The following is a 20,258-nucleotide window of genomic DNA, read 5'->3' on the forward strand; positions in this document are numbered from 1 at the left end:
GCCCAGGGCACGGAGTGCCCTGGGCTGGTGATCACAGTAGGGTTGGATCAAGGCATGGTGGATTCTGTGCCCCTGGAGGTGGATTCTGTGCCCCTGGAGGTGGATTCTGTGCCCCTGGAGGTGGATTCTCAGTCCCTGGCCCCGCTGGTGATCACAGTAGGGTTGGATCAAGGCATGGTGGATTCTGTGTCCCTGGAGGTGGATTCTCAGTCCCTGGGCCTGCTGGTGATCACAGTAGGGTTGGATCAAGACATGGTGGATTCTCTGCCCCTGGAGGTAGATTCTCTGTCCCTGGCCCCCCTGGTGATCACAGTAGGGTTGGATCAAGACATGGTGGATTCTGTGCCCCTGGAGGTGGATTCTGTGCCCCTGGAGGTGGATTCTGTGCCCCTGGCCCCGCTGGTGATCACAGTAGGGTTGGATCAAGGCATGGTGGATTCTGTGCCCCTGGAGGTGGATTCTGTGTCCCTGGAGGTGGATTCTCTGCCCCTGGCCCCACTGGTGATCACAGTAGGGTTGGATCAAGGCATGGTGGATTCTCACTCAGTGCCACATCCATAGAATCACAGAATGGATTGGGTTGGAAAAGACTCTGTCAAATCCAACCCTTGACAAGGTTTCAGTGAGGATGGAGGACAGAGTAAAACAGCACAGCCAGCAATGCCAGAAAACCTGTTTATATGTGTTACATACAATGAGCAAGGCCCTGAGTATCACAACAGCTGGAATAAACTTGATAGGCACTAATGCTTGTTTGGGAAATACACAGTATGCAGGACAACACTTCTCTGTTAAGGCTACATCATTTACTCTTCCAGACATAGGGGTGAATGCTGTTTTCTTACCTCCTTTGGACAGTGGGAATCTAATGGCTTAGATTAAGAATGGAAACCATGAATGGCTCCCAAAGGAGAGCCAGGGATGGATATTAAATACCTATTCCTAGGTCATCATGCTTGACATGATGTCTTCAAATCTGAGTCATTGGAGTTTGCTTGGCATTCACTGGTGTAACAACCAAGTGAAGATTGTTGTGTGCCAGTTAAAGGCTGGAATTCTTGGTCCCTGTGCTCTGAGGGCCAGTTACAGACATTGTACATGTTCCACAGCCATAAAGTGTATCTTCAAACTGGAGGTCAAACAGTTTTTTCTCAGCAGCAGAAGCCATCTAACATAGCTCAGAATAAATAAATACTATCTGGGGGTTCACAGTGTGACACAAACACCAGGGAAGGCTGGGCTGCAGGAGGGGAATCAGCACAGTCAGCTCTGCCCCTGTCCTGGGAAAGGGGTGGGCCTGGGGCTGTCACAGCAGGACTGGGACTGCCTTGGAGAGGGAATGGGGTGGCTCTAGAACAGTCCCCATGAGGGGCTGAGCCACAGCAGGGCTGGGACTGCCATGGGGAGGGAACAGGGTGGCTTTAGAACAGTCCCCACGAGTGGCTGCCTTGGGGAGGGAACAGGTTGGCTCCAGAACAGTCCCCACGAGTGGCTGAGTCACAGCAGGGCTGGGGCTGCCTCAGGGAGGGAACAGGGTGGCTCTAGAACAGTCCCCATGAGTGGCTGTCACAGCAGGGCTGGGGCTGCCTCAGGGAGGGAACAGGTTGGCTCCAGAACAGTCCCCACGAGTGGCTGAGTCACAGCAGGGCTGGGTCTGCCATGGGGAGGGAATGGAGTGGCTCCAGAACAGTCCCCACGAGTGGCTGAGTCACAGCAGGGCTGGGGCTGCCTCAGGGAGGGAACAGGGTGGCTCTAGAACAGTCCCCACGAGTGGCTGCCATGGGGAGGGAACAGGGTGGCTTTAGAACAGTCCCCACGAGTGGCTGCCTTGGGGAGGGAATGGAGTGGCTCTAGAACAGTCCCCACGAGTGGCTGAGCCACTGCAGGGCTGGGGCTGCCTTGGGGAGGGAACAGGGTGGCTCTAGAACAGTCCCCATGAGTGGCTGTCACAGCAGGGCTGGGGCTGCCATGGGGAGGGAATGGAGTGGCTCTAGAACAGTCCCCACGAGTGGCTGAGCCACAGCAGGGCTGGGGCTGCCACGGGGAGGGAACAGGGTGGCTCTAGAACAGTCCCCACGAGTGGCTGTCACAGCAGGGCTGGGGCTGCCTCAGGGAGGGAACAGGGTGGCTCTAGAACAGTCCCCACGAGTGGCTGTCACAGCAGGGCTGGGTCTGCCATGGGGAGGGAACAGGGTGGCTCCAGAACAGTCCCCACGAGTGGCTGCCATTGGGAGGGAACAGGGTGGCTCCAGAACAGTCCCCACGAGTGGCTGTCACAGCAGGGCTGGGGCTGCCATGGGGAGGGAACAGGGTGGCTCCAGAACAGTCCCCACGAGGGGCTGTCACAGCAGGGCTGGGGCTGCCATGGGGAGGGACAGCACACACAGCAAAGGCTCTTTTGCCAGACGGGTTTGAAATGTAAACTTTGTCCAGACCAGTTGGTGCTTCATGGTGGGAGGATTCCACTGCTTCCAGGGACTGTTCAGCACCTGTTGTGCCAAAAGCACTGGGATAATTTCTCTAACTGGCAAAAGCAATCAGATTGCAGAAGGACCTTTAATTTGCCATAAATTATTGTCAAAGGTGAAAATTGTTTTTATTTGCTCTTGTAAAAATCTTGGGGGGCAGAGGGAACGAGGACAAAATCTTTTACTTATTACTTCCTTCAGCCCTCTATTCAACTTAATTTTTAAAACCTTTTTATTGTTTTCCTCTAACTAAGAGCTTTTAGTTTAATACTGGCTGGCATTTTTAAATTTTTTTTCCCAGGCTGTGATCCTTTATTGCATTTTTGTTGGTTTGGGGTTTTTTTCCTCCCCATGAGGACTATTCATTTGTTTGCATTAAAACTGAGGGGTTTTTCCTCCTTGTTTTCATGTTCTTTTCCAATTTCTGCCCCCACCTTGCTGTGTCCCAAGGAATCTCCATGCCCAGCAATCACCAGAGGGCACCTGTCCCACTCTGATCCTGCTGCTCAGGGAGAGGATGGGGGTTAAGCTGAAAGCCAGTGCTGTGCAGAGCCCTCTGGGACCAGGGGCCTTCAAGCCCTTCCAGGAGTGCTCCACAAATCCTTGTTGGGAGTGTTTTCACTCTGCTGGGAGTTGGCAGCCACTGGCTCTGGCTGCTGGTCTGTATGTTGTGATAAGGAGCACAAAAGCTCTGCTTAAACTCTAAATCCTGCAATCAGTAAATAGTGCTGGTGATGTACTGAGTGAAGTTTATATAAAAAGACTTTTACTTCTATTAAGAATAAACTCTACCTTTATATCAGCACAGGGAGACATTAAGGAGGGATTTTTGAGAGCACAACTCTTTGCTTCCCCAATTGTAAAGTGCAGTAGGTGCTGTTGGACTGTGTGAAACTGTGAGTGCTGCTCTCAGCCCTCTGCCAGGCTGGAGCTGCCCCATTATCTCATGGGTGAAGGGCAAAACAAGCCAGAAACTGCATATTAGGGAGGAAAACCTCTCACAGTGAGGGTGGTCAAGCCCTGGGCAGGGCCCAGAGGGGCTGTGCACTCCCCACCCCTGGAGCTGCTCAAATCCAGCTCTGCCTGGCCCTTTTCAGTGGAGGTGACAGCCACAGGTCACCTCTAGCTGAGAGTCTTTTCCATGATTTTGTGAATATTTATGTCATTGATGGCATTATTGGTGTGGCAGAGGGACTGAATAAATCACTGCAGTGTTTTAACATCCAGCAGAGTTGTGAGAATAAAGTGTTCAGAAAACTGGAGTTAAAAATAAACAGTGGCTATTTAGGAATGCCAGAGATAGTCATGGCATTCCTGGGAGTGTAACTTTTGCAATCAAAACTGCAGTGAGCATCAGGACTGTGCCTTTTTTGGTCTCTTCTCCAGACTAGAAGTGCTTTGGTTGGGAGCTTTCTGAGGTAAGCCATAGGAATCTGTCATGGATGAGGACATTTACTGCAGTCAGCATTAGCCTGCTCGTACTCCTTGGGTGAATCTGGTGGGTCTCTTCAGGAACTGAGACCCAGACATTCTTTCTCTGCCCGTGTGAGGTGGGTTTGGTGTGTCCCCCTGCGGGCCCCGGTGGGTCTGTGTGCACACCAGGTGCCCAGAGAGGAGCTCCGGGATCTCCCCAGGGACCATCCCACGCCTCAGGCAGGCCAGGGATGGCAGGGAGTGGACAAGGAGAGAGGTCTCTGCCTGCCTCAACTTTTAAACAAAAGATAAGGCGAACTAACTGTTAAAGTGCTAAAAGCCTCTGTTACAATTGTGTAGAAATGGTCCGGGTTGCCACAGGGGACTGGCTGTGTTTGGGGCATGGTGTGAGCTGGGGGTTGGTGCCTTCCCAAGGGGGCCCAGGGCCCCTCCTGCTCTCGGTGTTCACCTGTGAGCGGTGCGGGCGCGGCGGGCTCAGGGGACTGGCTGTGTTTGGGGTGTGAGCTGGGGGTTGGTGCCTTCCCAAGGGGGCCGGGGGCCCCTCCTGCTCTCGGTGTTCACCTGTGAGCGGTGCGGGCGCGGCGGGCTCAGGGGACTGGCTGTGTTTGGGGCATGACATGAGCTGGGGGTTGGTGCCTTCCCAAGGGGGCCGGGGGCCCCTCCTGCTCTCGGTGTTCACCTGTGAGCGGTGCGGGCGCGGCGGGCTCAGGGGACTGGCTGTGTTTGGGGCATGATGTGAGCTGGGGGTTGGTGCCTTCCCAAGGGGGCCGGGGGCCCCTCGTGCTCTCCGTGTTCACCTGTGAGCGGTGCGGGCGCGGCGGGCTCAGGGGACTGGCTGTGTTTGGGGTGTGAGCTGGGGGTTGGTGCCTTCCCAAGGGGGCCGGGGGCCCCTCCTGCTCTCGGTGTTCACCTGTGAGCGGTGCGGGCGCGGCGGGCTCAGGGGACTGGCTGTGTTTGGGGCATGATGTGAGCTGGGGGTTGGTGCCTTCCCAAGGGGGCCGGGGGCCCCTCCTGCTCTCGGTGTTCACCTGTGAGCGGTGCGGGCGCGGCGGGCTCAGGGGACTGGCTGTGTTTGGGGTGTGAGCTGGGGGTTGGTGCCTTCCCAAGGGGGCCGGGGGCCCCTCCTGCTCTCGGTGTTCACCTGTGAGCGGTGCGGGCGCGGCGGGCTCAGGGCCGCTGCAGGAACCAGATCTCGTTGTGGCGGTTGGCGGCGGCGGGGTTGGTGTAGCCGGCGATGATGAACGTGTCCTGCAGGCACAGCTCGGGGCTCTCCAGCAGTGCCGCCAGCACACCGATCTCCCTCATGATCGAGTCTTCGTTGGTGATCCCGTGGAAGCTCCTGCAACAAGCAACTTCACATCAGCTCCTTTCCAAAATCCAGGTTTTCCAGAGTGTTTGGTTGATACTGTGATAGATGTTCAACAGTTTTATCTTGGAACATTCCGTGCCATGTTGGATGCTTTTTCCTGAGCACACAGCAGGTCTGATGGTGTTTTATCACACATTTACAGATGCATCATTTTACCAAGGGATTCATACAATCATGGAATGTCCTGAGCTGGAAGGGACCCCCAGGGACCACCCAGCCCAACCCCTGGCCCTGCACAGACACCCCAACAATCCCACCCTGTCCCTGTCCCATTGTCCAAACCCTCCTGGAACTCTGGCAGCCCTGGGGCTGTGCCCACTTCCCTGGGGAGCCTGGGCAGTGCCCACCACCCTCTGGGGGAAGGACCTTTCCCTGATATAAATTGGTAACCGTTATTTCCAGGCAGTTTTTACAATTCCTACAAGTCAAGTTTTGCCGTTTATCACCTTTTACAAACTGATGTAGAAGACATTTAGACTGAGAAGTGCAGCTTTCCCGGTGTGCCAGGCCAGCTGCCTCCCCTCACCTGCTGTAGACGATGGTGGGAGGCCACTCCTCGATGGTGATGTCAGAGTCCAGGGGGTGGGGCGGCTCGTCCTGCAGCACCTCGGGCAGGTAGTAGGCGACTGTCACCGCCGGGGTCATGGCCGACTGCGCCTCGTCGGTGTGCACGATGGTCACGATGGGGATGGTGATCCCCAGGTACAGCCCTGGGGGCACGGGAGGGGTGGGGAACACAAGGGGAGGGTTACACACTGTGCTCAGACCCAGTCCTGTGAAGGAGTACCATGGAGGTACTCAGAGGATGTTTGGGACAGTGGGGCTGTGCATGCCAGGCTGGAAGTAGCAGTGAGGCCCTGGCACAGGTGCCCAGAGCAGCTGTGGCTGCCCCAGCCCTGGGAGTGTCCCAGGCCAGGTTGGACAGGGCTTGGAGCAGCCTGGGCTGGTGGGAGGTGTCCCTGCCCATGGCAGGGGTGGCACTGGGGGGGCTCTGAGGTCCCTTCCAACCCAATCATGGAGATGCTCCAGGACTGGATCCGTCTGCTCTGAAGCCAGGCTGGGAGAGCTGGGGGGCTCACCTGGAGAAGAGAAGGCTCCAAGGACACCTGAGAGCCCCTGGCAGGGCCTGAAGGGGCTCCAGGAGAGCTGGAGAGGGACTGGGGACAAGGGATGGAGGGACAGGACACAGGGAATGGCTTCCCAGTGCCAGAGGGCAGGGCTGGGTGGGATATTGGGAAGGAATTGGTGTCTGGGAGGGTGGGCAGGCCCTGGCACAGGTGCCCAGAGCAGCTGTGGCTGCCCCATCCCTGGGAGTGTCCCAGGCCAGGCTGGACAGGGCTTGGAGCAGCCTGGGCTGGTGGGAGGTGTCCCTGCCCATGGCAGGGGTGGCACTGGGTGGGCTTTGAGGTCCCCCAAACCATTCCAGGATTCTGTAATTTGACTATGGCTTGTTTGTTTCTCTGTGTGTCTGTGTGTGTGTGTATATATATATATACCCAACGTGTGCAAATATTTGTACATGTGTCCAATGCAATATTTGGTGGGCTCTCCTGTCTCTGTGTAGGGCCAGGAGTTTGCCTTAAGTCCTTTCCACCTCTTGAAAGGGTTCTCTTTATACTGACCTTGTGTCGTGCTTTAAATATTGGGAAACAAAAAATGCAGGCAAGGAAAGGTCTGTGTTGTGAATCCCCCGAGGGTTTGCTGTTGTCACAGACACTGCAGTGTTTGCACTGAGGAAAGGGCACTGTTTGCTCTGTGCCCCAGGCAGTGATGGCTGGCAGGGAGCTTTGTGCACAGGCTGAAAACAAAACTGCAGTTCTGGAGCTGAGGTTGCTTCATAACCACGTGAAACTTTAGAGTGAGGAAAATACCAGATGAAGGAAAAGCTTTTGTGATCAATGTTTTTAGTTTCTTGGAAAGACAACGAAGGATTGACTTGATTACAGCACAGGGACTGTTAGAGCACAAAACACTGGGCACAGTAAAACGTTGTGATCATCCAGAGGATGAGAAAAATATGAGAACTGATGTCTGGAAGTGGAAACCAGATTATATTGGAGTGAAAAGAGGTGTACAGTTTCCAGGCAGACAGCAGCTCTCAAGGACATGGTGGACCTGAGTCAGAACTGGATCATCTTTCTGAAAAATACGCAGCAACCACAAATTTTAGGTGTCCACTGAGACATCCCCAATTTAATATCATGGACTAAAAGGAAGGAGGCAAAACACTGTGATGCCTTTTGGCATTACACTCTGAACAGGTGACTTTAGAGCTGCTGTGAAAATTAAACCACTAAAACTCTGCTGCAAACGCCAAATTTATAACTGACAGCCTACAAAAACAGCCCATGTTCTTGTTGCTGTTGTTGTTATTGTTGTTGTTGTTATTGTTGTTGTTATTGTGGTTGTTGTTATTGTGGTTGTTGTTATTGTGGTTGTTGTTATTGTGGTTGTTGTTATTGTGGTTGTTGTTATTGTGGTGGTTGTTATTTTGGTGGTTGTGGTGGTGGTGGTTGTGGTGGTGGTGGTTGTGGTGGTGCTTGTTGTGGTGGTGCTTGTTGTGGTGGTGGTTGTTGTGGTGGTGGTTGTTGTTGTGGTGGTTGTGGTTGTTGTGATTGTTGTTATTATTATTATTACTAGGTGGGATATTGGGCAGGAATTGGTGTCTGGGAGGGTGGGCAGGCCCTGGCACAGGTGCCCAGAGCAGCTGTGGCTGCCCCAGCCCTGGGAGTGTCCCAGGCCAGGTTGGACAGGGCTTGGAGCAACCTGGGCTGGTGGGAGGTGTCCCTACCCATGGCAGGGGTGGCACTGGGTGGGCTCTGAGGTCCCTCCCCACCCAAACCACTCTGGGATCCTTCTGGAAAGGCTGGGTTATGGAAAATTGTCCCTAGAGCCAGGGTGGTGGATTTGGGCAAAGCTCATAAAAGCATAGTTAGGGAAACTAGGAGGAGTCAGTGCTGAAATAGGACGTTCTCCCTCCCTGTGGGACTGAGGTGGCATTACCTGAGGAGTTCTGCTCGCAGATGTACCTCATGAGCTTCATGAAGCCCAGGCAGCTGCTCTGCTCGTACTGCTTCTCCTGCATCGTTATGCAGGCCCACTTGGCCTTCCCGTACTGCCGCTTCTCGTAGAGCAGGTCCCCCAGCTGCCAACACAGGGGGGTCACAGGGTCACTCAGCAGCTCACGCCCCACACAGGCACACACAGCCCCAGCACAACAGTGACTGCAGCTCCTGAGAACTGTCAGTGACATGGGCTTCAAGGGGACATGAACTGCCTTCCCTCCTCAGCTAAACCCACAGGGAATGTGCTGCTGATCTTGCACCACGAGTGATTTCTAGGGGTTCTCCTTTTAAATAACAAACTGTCATCTTTTGGATTGCATTTTGTAATTACCACTGAACAGCCTGACTTTGTAGCTGCAGCTGTACTGAGAAACTGCTTTTAATGACAACATAAACAGTGAGGAGTCCCAGCTGTTCAGGTGAAACACTCCAAGTATGGTATTTGTAAATGTGAATTGGTATTTAGATGAAATGTGACAAAACATTTTCATAGATGGTTAGGAGAGGTTTTCTTGGTTAGTTATTTAAGGTTAGACACTTGTTTGCACATCTCCTGAGCTGGAAGCAGTTTGCCTCCATCCATAGGATTACATGGGTTGCAGTTGCTGGTCTGTTTGGTAACAAACCATGATACAGGATTTAAATTCAGCTATTCATCTCTTTCAAGTACTCTTTGCTAAAGTTTTATTAACTCAACTGTGGAAAGAAGCAAATGCACCAATTTAAGTGAAGGAAAGTGGGCATTTTATTTCAAATGTCAAAATTGGATGTGTTTGCGTTAAATTAATTATAAAATGTCACCAAGGCTGTAACACTTGGCTGTCTTCTGGCTTTCCTGACAGGGTGCCAGAAAACTGGCCCTTGTTAAGGGGTGGGCTGTACAGATTGAACAGTGACAGTGCTTTGCACTTGGGATGTTACACCCTGAACAGCTCACAGGATTTCCCAGCAGTGAGGCAGCAGTGCTGGGCCCCTGTGACCAGCTCAGCTGGGCAGCAATGCTGGGCCCCTGTGACCAGCTCAGCTGGGCAGCAGTGCCAGGCCCCCACTGCCAGCTCAGCAGTGCCAGGCCCCCATTACCAGCTCAGCTGGGCAGCAGTGCCAGGCCCCATTGCCAGCTCAGCAGTGCCAGGCCCCCATTGCCAGCTCAGCTGGGCAGCAGTGCCAGGCCCCCATTGCCAGCTCAGCTGGGCAGCAGTGCCAGGCCCCCATTACCAGCTCAGCTGGGCAGCAGTGCCAGGCCCCGTTACCAGCTCAGCTGGGCAGCAGTGCCAGGCCCCGTTGCCAGCTCAGCTGGGCAGCAGTGCCAGGCCCCCATTGCCAGCTCAGCGGTGCCAGGCCCCCATTGCCAGCTCAGCGGTGCCAGGCCCCCATTGCCAGCTCAGCTGGGCAGCAGTGCCAGGCCCCCATTGCCAGTTCAGCAGTGCCAGGCCCCCATTGCCAGCTCAGCTGGGCAGCAGTGCCAGGCCCCCATTGCCAGCTCAGCTGGGCAGCAGTGCCAGGCCCCCGTACCTTCTCCTTGCGCTGGATCAGCGTGAACGGGATGGGCTGTCTCTCCTGGGGATTGTTATTCCTGGTCAGCTGCTGGATGGGCTCTGCCATGTCTGCAACACAAGGACACAGTTCCCACTTGAGACTGGAAGATGCAAAAATAAGACTGGAATGTGCTGATTCCTTCTCTTATTTGGGCGCTGGGGGCTTTGTAACTAGTTTGGTTTGCTCTTCACTAGGGAGGGCAAAAACTTAGGAAAGGTTCCCTGACTTCTGCCTCTGTACCCTTAGGAACAGGTTTCCCACTCCTCCTGTCTTCAGTTCCCCAAGTGTCCATGGAAAGCCCAGATTTCTGGCTCTGTGCAGGGGCCATTCCCAGTTCCAGCAGCTCCCTTGGTGCTGCACTGCTGTGTATCCACAGGAGGTCAGTTGGGTTGGTGCTCCTGTTCACGGCTCGGGGAGATACTGCTGAGGAAACTCATTTCCTAAAGGTGTTTAATGCTGTGATGCTTTGATCAAATGCATAAGGTTTTACTTTAGAGGTTGGTATTTCTCTATTTATTGTTTATATCTATCTGTTTTCTCTCTATATAGATAAAAAAGATATTTTAGTAGTAGTACTTAAAAAAAGTAAACTATATCTATTTGATCTCTCTCCATTTCAGTGCATTATTAGTCAGGACACACACTGAGTGCAAGGCCTGTGGTGTTGCTGTTTCCAGCCCAGCTCAGATGGATAAAAGGAGCAAATATGTGACACTTTGATAAATAATACTGGCATTTTCCAGAACTGATGTTCTCCTACAGTTCTGCCATTCCAGTATGTTTGGATTAGGTGCATTTGTAACTGTGTTTGCCCTGACATCCATTCTGGCTGAAGTTCATAAATAAATTCTGCTCAGGAGTTGATCCCTCACACACTGGCTTGGAAACTGTGGATATAAGGTTGGTCTTAGGAATGGGAGGCCTCTCTTCCAGCATAGCTGGTCCCTTGCCTTCCCAAGCTGAAGTGACAAAGGCATTTGTGTCCTCTGATGGAGGAGCAGGAGGTCAGTTCTATGTGCAGTGTTTGACAGCCTGGGTGTGATTTCCTGCCCTGCTGCCTCATGGTGCGTGTCAGACACAGGAAAAGGATGAGCTCCAACTGCAGGTCCTCTTTTCCTGGGTGTCTTAAGTGGAAAAGGCAGGATGGTGGGGTGGGAGAGTATTACCCATGTTTGAGGGAAGAGGAGAATTAAGATGCAGGAGAATTAACTTGGCCGAGGTCACTCGGTAAATCTGTGGCTGAGCTGGGAATCCAACCTCCCTCTCTGGGCTCCCAGTGCAGGGCTTTATCTCTAAGTCTATTTGGAACAGCAAAGATCCTTAAACAAAGGGGAGGGGAAAATAAAGGTGAGGAAGCTACACTATATTTAAACAATTTTAAAAATATGTAATTGACAAACATTTAAAATGTAACTAATAACTGTTATATAAAATTGATCTCTTTGGTGACTGAGAGAAAAGTAAAAGTGGATTAACCTTCAGCACTGAATTTTCCAAGAATTAGGAAACATTTCAGGACTCTAGAAAAGTTAACTGTGGTTTTAGATCACTTTATTGATAAATGGGGGAATTTATATTTTTCTCTTCCGTGTTAATGCACAGAATAGGGATTACAACTAATTAAAGTCCTTTTGGGAGTTTTTTCCTTCAGTCTGTGACTCCCACTGGCCGGGGCTGGAGTGCTCCACCTGCACAGGGCCAGCCTGGCCTGGGGCACTGGGGCAAGGAAAGGTGTGTTTTCTTTAGTCATGGCTTCAGCGACCCACAGGGACCATCCATCCAGCCCCTGGCCCTGCACAGACACCCCAACAATCCCACCCTGTCCCTGCCCCATTGTCCAGACCCTCCTGCAGCTCTGGCAGCCTTGGGGCTGTGCCCACTGCCCTGGGGAGCCTGGGCAGTGCCCACCACCCTCTGGGGGAAGGACCTTTCCCTGAGATCCCACCTGACCCTGCCCTGGCACAGCTCCAGCCATTCCCTGGGTGCTGTCCCTGCCCTGGCACAGCTCCAGCCATTCCCTGTGCCCTGTCCCTGCCCTGGCACAGCTCCAGCCATTCCCTGTGCCCTGTCCCTGCCCTGGCACAGCTCCAGCCATTCCCTGTGCCCTGTCCCTGCCCTGGCACAGCTCCAGCCATTCCCTGGGTGCTGTTCCTGCTCTGGCACAGCTCCATTCCCTGGGTGTTGTCCCTGCCCTGGCACAGCTCCAGCCCTTCCCTGTGCCCTGTCCCTGCCCTGGCACAGCTCCAGCCCTTCCCTGCGCCCTGTCCTTGCCCTGGCACAGCTCCAGCCCTTCCCTGTGCCCTGTCCCTGCCCTGGCACAGCTCCATTCCCTGGGTGCTGTCCCTGCCCTGGCACAGCTCCAGCCCTTCCCTGTGCCCTGTCCCTGCCCTGGCACAGCTCCAGCCCTTCCCTGTGCCCTGTCCCTGCCCTGGCACAGCTCCAGCCATTCCCTGGGTGCTGTCCCTGCCCTGGCCCAGCTCCAGCCCTTCCCTGTGCCCTGTCCTTGCCCTGGCACAGCTCCAGCCATTCCCTGGGTGCTGTCCCTGCCCTGGCCCAGCTCCAGCCCTTCCCTGGGTGTTGTCCCTGCCCTGGCACAGCTCCAGCCCTTCCGTGGGTGCTGTCCCTGCCCTGGCACAGCTTCAGCCATGACCTGGGTGCTGTCCCTGCCCTGGCACAGCTCCAGCCATTCCCTGTGCCCTGTCCCTGCCCTGGCACAGCTCCAGCCCTTCCCTGGGTGTTGTCCCTGCCCTGGCACAGCTCCATTCCCTGGGTGCTGTCCCTGCCCTGGCACAGCTCCAGCCATTCCCTGTGCCCTGTCCCTGCCCTGGCACAGCTCCAGCCATCCCTGTGTGCTGTCCCTGGTCCCCATAGAGCAGAGCCCAGAGAGGTGGCCTCTCCCACCCATAGGGCATTTCTCCTCCCATAAATTCACCTGGGTTGCTCTGGACAGGAGCCCAGGAAAGATCTGTTATTCTGTACCATTTTTTGTTCCATACACTTGGTGTCACACAGCAGCCCTTCTGTAACACAGTAACTGAAATGACGCTGCTTCTGATGCATTCCCTGGGCTTTGTATCCTGCCTCAGGAATTTCAGTGCTGGGTTTCACTGTGTGTCAGAACAACAGTAATTTGCAGAAAGGTTTGTTTTGTACTGCTCACAGCTCCTCCAGAGGAGCCCTCCCTTTGGCATCCAGCTGTCCAGGCTGCCCTGGGGTGTGTTCATAGGGAGCCCCCTGGTAATGGTGCCTTCAGATTCCAGGGGAAATCCTGGGGCTGCTGGGTGGGCATTGAGGCTGTGGGATGGCACTGAGAACAAGGCAAGGCAGAGAAGTGTGTCCAGACTGATCTTAGCCTTCTTTTAGCACCTTAGTTTTCATTGTTAAAGCATTACAGAGTTAAGATGAGACTTCAAGGTATGGCTTGAAAAGGAGCTTGGAGTCTCTTTGCTGCACTGGAATATAGAAAGAGGTTTTAAAGGACAGTAATTTCATTTTGGTGGTGTCCAGAGCAGCGTGTTCAAGGCTCTGCTGGTTCCCAGCTCTGGGAAGGGGGTTACCTGGAGAGCAGAGCTGTGCAGATCTCTGCTGCTCTGAGCAGTGACAGCTTCTGGTTGGGCTGAGTTTGCAGTGCCTCTGTGCTGCTTGCTTTGAGTTACCTGACTCGTTACAGTATTTCAGATTCTCCAGTCCTTTTAAAAATCGAAAATAAGCAATTTCTGACTAAGATAAGCCTGGGAGACTCACTGTCAAAGAGGGAAGTTCATCCTTTTACTTGTTTACTCTGTGCCGTCTTAAATACAACCATTCTTCTTTAAAGAACTGACCTTTCAGATGGATACAGGAGATATTCTAGAGAATACTTTCATATTTAATGAATACTCAAACTCACGTTGATCCTTTTCAGTATGAAAAGGTGACCCCAGTGCTGCCACAGCTGCTTTAAGCTGTGGAAACTTCTGTATCACCCCATGCGATGCTTTGGCTTTTTTAGACGCAGACTTTGGGTGTCCCCGAGATACAGAACTTTGATGGGTGTTACTGCCATGCCCTGTGCTGTCTCTGCACCCCCAACCCGTCCCGCAGGGACAGCCGTGCCGGGGACACGGGACAGCTCCGCTCCCGGGGGGGCTCTCCCGGGGACAGCTCCGCTCCCGGGGGGGGCTCGCCCGGGGACAGCTCCGCTCCCGGGGGGGGCTCGCCCGGGGACAGCTCCGCTCCCGGGGGGGCTCTCCCGGGGACAGCTCCGCTCCCGGGGGGGCTCTCCCGGGGACAGCTCCGCTCCCGGGGGGGGCTCGCCCGGGGACAGCTCCGCTCCCGGGGACAGCTCCGCTCCCGGGGGGGCTCTCCCGGGGACAGCTCCGCTCCCGGGGGGGCTGGCCCGGGGACAGCTCCGCTCCCGGGGGGGGCTCGCCCGGGGACAGCTCCGCTCCCGGGGGGGGCTCGCCCGGGGACAGCTCCGCTCCCGGGGGGGGCTCGCCCGGGGACAGCTCCGCTCCCGGGGGGGGCTCGCCCGGGGACAGCTCCGCTCCCGGGGGGGGCTCGCCCGGGGACAGCTCCGCTCCCGGGGGGGGCTCGCCCGGGGACAGCTCCGCTCCCGGGGGGGCTCTCCCGGGGGGGCTCACCCGGGGACAACTCCGCTCCCGGGGGGGCTCACCCGGGGACAGCTCCGCTCCCGGGGGGGCTCTCCCGAGGGGGCTCACCCGGGGACAGCTCCGCTCCCGGGGGGGCTCACCCGGGGACAGCTCCGCTCCCGGGGGGGCTCTCCCGCATCCCGGTGCCGGAGCAGCCGGACCCCCCTCCCCGCAGCCCGCAAGCGGCTTATTCGGCCTTACCTCGGGGCACGTCCACCTGGTGCCCCCGGCCCACGCTCTGCCAGTAGCTCAGCAGCCGCTCCTGTTCCTCGTCGTCCATGCGCTCGGCCGCCTCCTCCTCCAGGGAGCTGCCGTGGCTGTGGTACGCCGAGTCGGGGCTCTCCTCCAGCCCGGCCAGCTCCTCCAGCGTGATCGCCGCGGGCCCCCCGCCGCCCATGCGGCACCCGCCCGTCTCCATCGCTGCGATGGCACCGCCCGATGGCACCGCCCGATGGCACCGCCGCCGGCCGGGCACGCTTTATCGGGGATTTGGGGGCGGTGGCACCGCCCCTGCCCGCCCCTCTTTATGGGACCGCCCCGCCCAGGGATTTGGGGTCGGGGGCACCGCTGCCAGCCTGCCCCGCTTTATGGGAGCGCCCTGCCCGGGGATTTGGGGACGGGGGCACCACTGCCAGCCCCGCTTTATGGGAGTGCCCTGCCCAGGGATTTGGGGGTGGGGGCACCGCTGCCAGCCCACCCCTCTTTATGGGAGCGCCCTGCCCAGGGATTTGGGGGCGGGGGCACTGCTGCCAGCCCACCCCGCTTTATGGGAGCGCCCTGCCCAGGGATTTGGGGGTGGGGGCACCGCTGCCAGCCCACCCCTCTTTATGGGAGTGCCCTGCCCGGGGATTTGGGGTCGGAGGTACTGCTGCCAGCCCCTCTTTATGGGAGTGCCCTGCCCGGGGATTTGGGGTCGGAGGTACTGCTGCCAGCCCACCCCGCTTTATGGGAGCGCCCCTCCCGGGGATTTGGGGCCGGGGGCACCGCTGCCAGCCCACCCCGCTTTATGGGAGCGCCCTGCCCGGGGATTTGGGGTGGGGGCACCACTGCCAGCCCCACTTTATGGGAGCGCCCCTCCCGGGGATTTGGGGCCGGGGGCACCGCTGCCAGTCCCGCTTTATGGGAGCGCCCTACCCGGGGATTTGGGGCCGGGGGCACCGCTGCCAGCCTGCCCAGCAGGCAGGGCCAGCCAGGGATTTGGGGATGGATGGATGCATGGATGGAGGGACGGATGCACGCTCAGCCCCCGTGCACAGCCAGCGCCACTTCCCTCAGCAGTTCCTCTGGGTCCGAGCAGAGCTGAACTGACACAAGTTTGTTACCCACTTGTTTTCACTCGCTCCCTCTTCCCCAGCTATTCTCTTCATCATTTGTTTCCCCCACTGCTTTTCATATCCCATTTATCCTTCTTTATTATGACTTTATTTTGCTGCTTTCAAACCACACTTTAAAGGCAGATCTTTCTTAAGTTGGAATCAGAAAAAAATTCTTTGCAGAGAGAGTGCTCAGGGATTGGAATGGGCTGCCCAGAGAGAGGGTGGATTGCCCATCCCTGGAGGTTTTTCAACTGAGCTTGGCCGTGGCACTGAGTGCCATGATCTGGTAAAGGGACTGGAGTTGGACCAAGGGTTGGACTTGATGATCTCAGAGGTCTTTTCCAACCCAATCCATTCTGTGATTCTGTGATTCTATGGATGTGGCACTGAGTGAGAATCCACCATGTCTTGATCCAACGGAGTGCCCTGGGCTGGTGATCACAGTGGGGTTGGATCAAGGGTTGGACTTGATGATCTGGGAGGTCTTTCCCAACCCAATCCTTTCTATGTTGTGGGCAGGGATCCCAAGGGGGCACAGTGGGGATCCTGCCACCCACAAGTGCCTTCCATGGCATGGCTCAAGACATGGTGGATTCTCACTCAGCTCCACAGGGTTGGTAAGGAATTTTCCACGTTGTTCCTGCCAAGTGAGGGCACCCTGGCTCTTGGAGGTTGCTTCCAGGAAACTGTTCTTCCTCCTGGGAAGACTTTCTGAGGCAACGTGTGGAGGTTCTTCCTCTGCATGTCCTGCAGAAATAATTCTGGCACTTTCTTGTGGAAAACAGTCCCAGCTCTTCTGTTCAATTATAATGATAAAAATTAGTTGTTTAAAGGAAGTTATTTGGGGTTAGAAGGTTGTTAAGCATCATTGCTGGAGAAGAGAGAATAAAAGAAAGTGAAAATACAACAACCAGAAAAATTGTTTAAAATCACAGAAAAGTGTTTAAGATCTCAGAAATTTTCACCAATTTCTCTGTTTGTGAAAAATGCCACAGAGCATTGACTGTGAGAAAGAGGCTGGGAGGAGTTTAAAATCCTTTTTTCAAGGTTCATGTGTACAAATTGCCTTTGGGGTCCTGGTCTGTGAAGGTAAACCTGCTTAGGGGCTGGTTTTTCCCAACCTCTGCTTCTCTACTTGGGAAGAAGTGCCACAAACCCACTTACTTATGTGTGTTTTCCTTTGGTAAAGAGCCCTTCAAATCTGCAGTAAAATAATTAGGCCAGGGCTTTAGTTTAGAGCCTTTGGTTTTCATTGTGCCAACAGAAATCAGATTAGAAGCAATTTTTTGTGAGGTGCAGCTGGCACAGGATCAGTTCTGTGTGGTGTAACTCAACTCCTCAGCTCCACAAACAGGTTCCAAGCTGGCTGTGGGTACCAGCTCCAGGAACTCACTGTGGTTTGCTCTGGGAGATACCTCAGAACCTCCAAGGCCTTTGTGTTCTGGCAGGTGGAGTGCAGGGTGGGATAACTCTGCCAGTTGTGTTTTACATCCTGCCTGTTCCTCTGTCAGCTCAGACTCCACTCAGGGAGCTGCAGAAAGCCACGAGTCCTCTGCAGCAATTAATTGAAGTTAATTGTGCAGCTCTGTTTGTGCAGTGGGGAACACGACACTGCAATGTTTTGGAAAGACTGAGGGGACTTTGTCAGAAGTATTATGTTTTTAATTAAAATTCAAGGTATGGATGCAAGATAAGAGTGGTGGCTGAGCAGAGCCCGTTGCTGTGTCTCTCCTAAGTGGGTTATGTTTACTGTTCCCCTGGGTTCTGAGGCTCCAGGTGACTGGATCCTGCTGTCTTTCATAACACTCGGCCTGGCTTTGATGTGCAGGTGATTAAATCAGACAGGGTGTACATGGAGCAAACAGGCACAGTGTCATTTCCTTACACCTTGGAAACTGGGTCAATGGATGAAACACAAAGTACATGTAATGAAAATTTCTTTTCAAAAAACAGCTCTGCAGCAGGTATAGGAAACAACAAACCAGTGCTGAACTGTTATACTTAGTGGGCATTGCTCTTTAATGGAAACACTAATTGCTTTTCTAGAGGAACATTTGCCTTCAGGCTGACTCCATTTCCACTGCCTGAGACACAGTTTAAGCTTCATCTTTGCCATTTCAAGTGTCCTCACAGTGTTCCAGCTGGTTGGGCTTTGATGGGAGGGTAATGAGCTCTTCCAGTGGTGTCGGTTCAATTAGAGAGCCCAGTTACTCCTTGCATGGTCAGCACCTCTTTATTTTGTAAATACCTGTTTCTGTAAGCTGGAACAGGCATTTGTGTCTCTGTCCTGTCCAAGGGACTGGCAGGGACAGCCTGGCTTGAAAAACAGCACAACAGGAAACTGGTAAACAGAAAGTTCTGGATTTTAAACTATTAAAACTAAACCATGTCTTTGCTTCTGTTCTCATGAGTAAGAGAAACGAATTCCTTGCACACTGAGCCTTCCCTGACCTGTGGTGAAGGCTTTGGACTCTATTTTAAGAAAACATCATTTAATTTCTTTTTCCCACTTTCTTCCAGAAATTCCTGGCACTGTGGTAGCTTCCAGTTGGTGCTTGCCTGGTGTTGGTGTTAGTGGTTTATTTGGTCTAATTTAATTTAGCGTTAATCAGAAGGAATGCCTCAGGATGGAGTGCCTTGCTTTGCTTTCCCTGGTCACTGTGTGAGGCCATGGCAGGTTCTCTGGTCACTGTGTGAGCCCATGGCAGGTTCTCTGGTCACTGTGTGAGCCCATGGCAGGTTCTCTGGTCACTGTGTGAGGCCATGGCAGGTTCTCTGGTCACTGTGTGAGCCCATGGCAGGTTCTCTGGTCACTGTGTGAGGCCATGGCAGGTTCTCTGGGAGCTGTGTGGGGCCATGGCAGGTTCTCTGGTCACTGTGTGAGGCCATGGCAGGTTCTCTGGGAGCTGTGTGAGGCCATGGCAGGTTCTCTGGGAGCTGTGTCAGGCCATGGCAGGTTCTCTGGTCACTGTGTGAGCCCATGGCAGGATCCTTGGGAGCTGTGTCAGGCCATGGCAGGATCCTTGGGAGCTGTGTGGGGCCATGGCAGGTTCTCTGGTCACTGTGTGAGGCCATGGAAGGATCCTTGGGAGCTGTGTGAGGCCATGGCAGGTTCTCTGGTCACTGTGTGAGGCCATGGCAGGTTCTCTGGGAGCTGTGTCAGGCCATGGCAGGTTCTCTGGGAGCTGTGTCAGGCCATGGCAGGTTCTCTGGTCACTGTGTGAGGCCATGGCAGGTTCCCTGGTCACTGTGTGAGGCCATGGCAGGTTCCCTGGGAGCTGTGTGAGGCCATGGCAGGTTCTCTGGTCACTGTGTGAGGCCATGGCAGGTTCTCTGGGAGCTGTGTCAGGCCATGGCAGGTTCTCTGGGAGCTGTGTGAGGCCATGGCAGGTTCTCTGGGAGCTGTGTCAGGCCATGGCAGGTTCTCTGGTCACTGTGTCAGGCCATGGCAGGTTCCTTGGGAGCTGTGTGAGGCCATGGCAGGTTCTCTGGTCGCTGTGTGAGGCCATGGCAGGTTCTCTGGGAGCTGTGTGAGGCCATGGCAGGTTCTCTGGGAGCTGTGTGAGGCCATGGCAGGTTCTCTGGTCACTGTGTGAGGCCATGGCAGGTTCTCTGGGAGCTGTCTGAGGCCATGGCAGGTTCTCTGGGAGCTGTATCAGGCCATGGCAGGATCCTTGGGAGCTGTGTGAGGCCATGGCAGGTTCCCTGGGAGCTGTGAGGCCATGGCAGGTTCTCTGGGAGCTGTGTCAGGCCATGGCAAGTTCTCTGGGAGCTGTGTCAGGCCATGGCAAGTTCTCTGGGAGCTGTGTCAGGACATGGCAGGTTCTCTGGTCACTGTGTGAGGCCATGGCAGGATCCTTGGGAGCTGTGTGGGACCATGGCAGGTTCCTTGGGAGCTGTGTCAGGCCATGGCAGGTTCTCTGGGAGCTGTGTGAGCCCATGGCAGGTTCTCTGGTCACTGTGTGAGGCCATGGCAGGTTCTCTGGGAGCTGTGTCAGGCCATGGCAAGTTCTCTGGGAGCTGTGTCAGGCCATGGCAGGTTCTCTGGTCACTGTGTGAGGCCATGGCAGGATCCTTGGGAGCTGTGTGGGACCATGGCAGGTTCCTTGGGAGCTGTGTGAGGCCATGGCAGGTTCTCTGGGAGCTGTGTGAGCCCATGGCAGGTTCTCTGGTCACTGTGTGAGGCCATGGCAGGTTCTCTGGGAGCTATGTGGGGCCATGGCAGGTTCTCTGGGAGCTGTGTCAGGCCATGGCAGGTTCTCTGGTCACTGTGTGAGGCCGTGGCAGGTTCCCTGGTCACTGTGTGAGGCCATGGCAGGTTCTCTGGGAGCTGTGTCAGGCCATGCAGGTTTCCTGGGAATACAGGAGAGCCTGGGGATGGGGTTGGAGGTGCCTGGGGACCCTGTGGCCTCAAGGGGTGTTGGGTGCCCACAGCTGGT

The 20,258-nt window shown here is 55.1% G+C and overlaps 2 protein-coding genes across 7 annotated transcripts in view; one reads left to right on the plus strand and one right to left on the minus strand.

The window, feature by feature from the left end:
- The window catches only part of FANCM (FA complementation group M), a 69,188-nt gene that overhangs the window by 8,772 nt on the left and 40,158 nt on the right, over positions 1–20,258 (plus strand). The window lies entirely within an intron of this gene.
- LOC139672706 (heme-binding protein 2-like) lies at positions 662–14,992 on the minus strand. The gene is made up of 5 exons (XM_071557149.1): positions 14,705–14,992; positions 9,849–9,940; positions 8,275–8,416; positions 5,798–5,981; positions 662–5,241 (listed from the first exon to the last, which is right to left on the minus strand). The coding sequence occupies exons 1-5, from the start codon at positions 14,919–14,921 to the stop codon at positions 5,070–5,072; spliced, it is 807 nt and encodes a 268-aa protein (XP_071413250.1). The 5' UTR covers positions 14,922–14,992; the 3' UTR covers positions 662–5,069.

This window comes from Pithys albifrons, chromosome 6, assembly GCF_047495875.1.
Source record: "Pithys albifrons albifrons isolate INPA30051 chromosome 6, PitAlb_v1, whole genome shotgun sequence".
In the NCBI taxonomy this organism is placed as follows: domain Eukaryota; kingdom Metazoa; phylum Chordata; class Aves; order Passeriformes; family Thamnophilidae; genus Pithys; species Pithys albifrons.

Bases quoted from the DNA above. Each gene is read 5' to 3' on its own strand.
- LOC139672706 (XM_071557149.1), bottom strand. From the start codon at position 14,921: ATGGAGACGGGCGGGTGCCGCATGGGCGGCGGGGGGCCCGCGGCGATC. The intron at 9,941-14,704 runs GTAAGGCCGAAT...CTTGTGTTGCAG, and splicing joins CCAGGTGGACGTGCCCCGAG to ACATGGCAGAGCCCATCCAG. The intron at 5,242-5,797 runs GTGAGGGGAGGC...TGCTTGTTGCAG, and splicing joins CCCACCATCGTCTACAGCAG to GAGCTTCCACGGGATCACCA.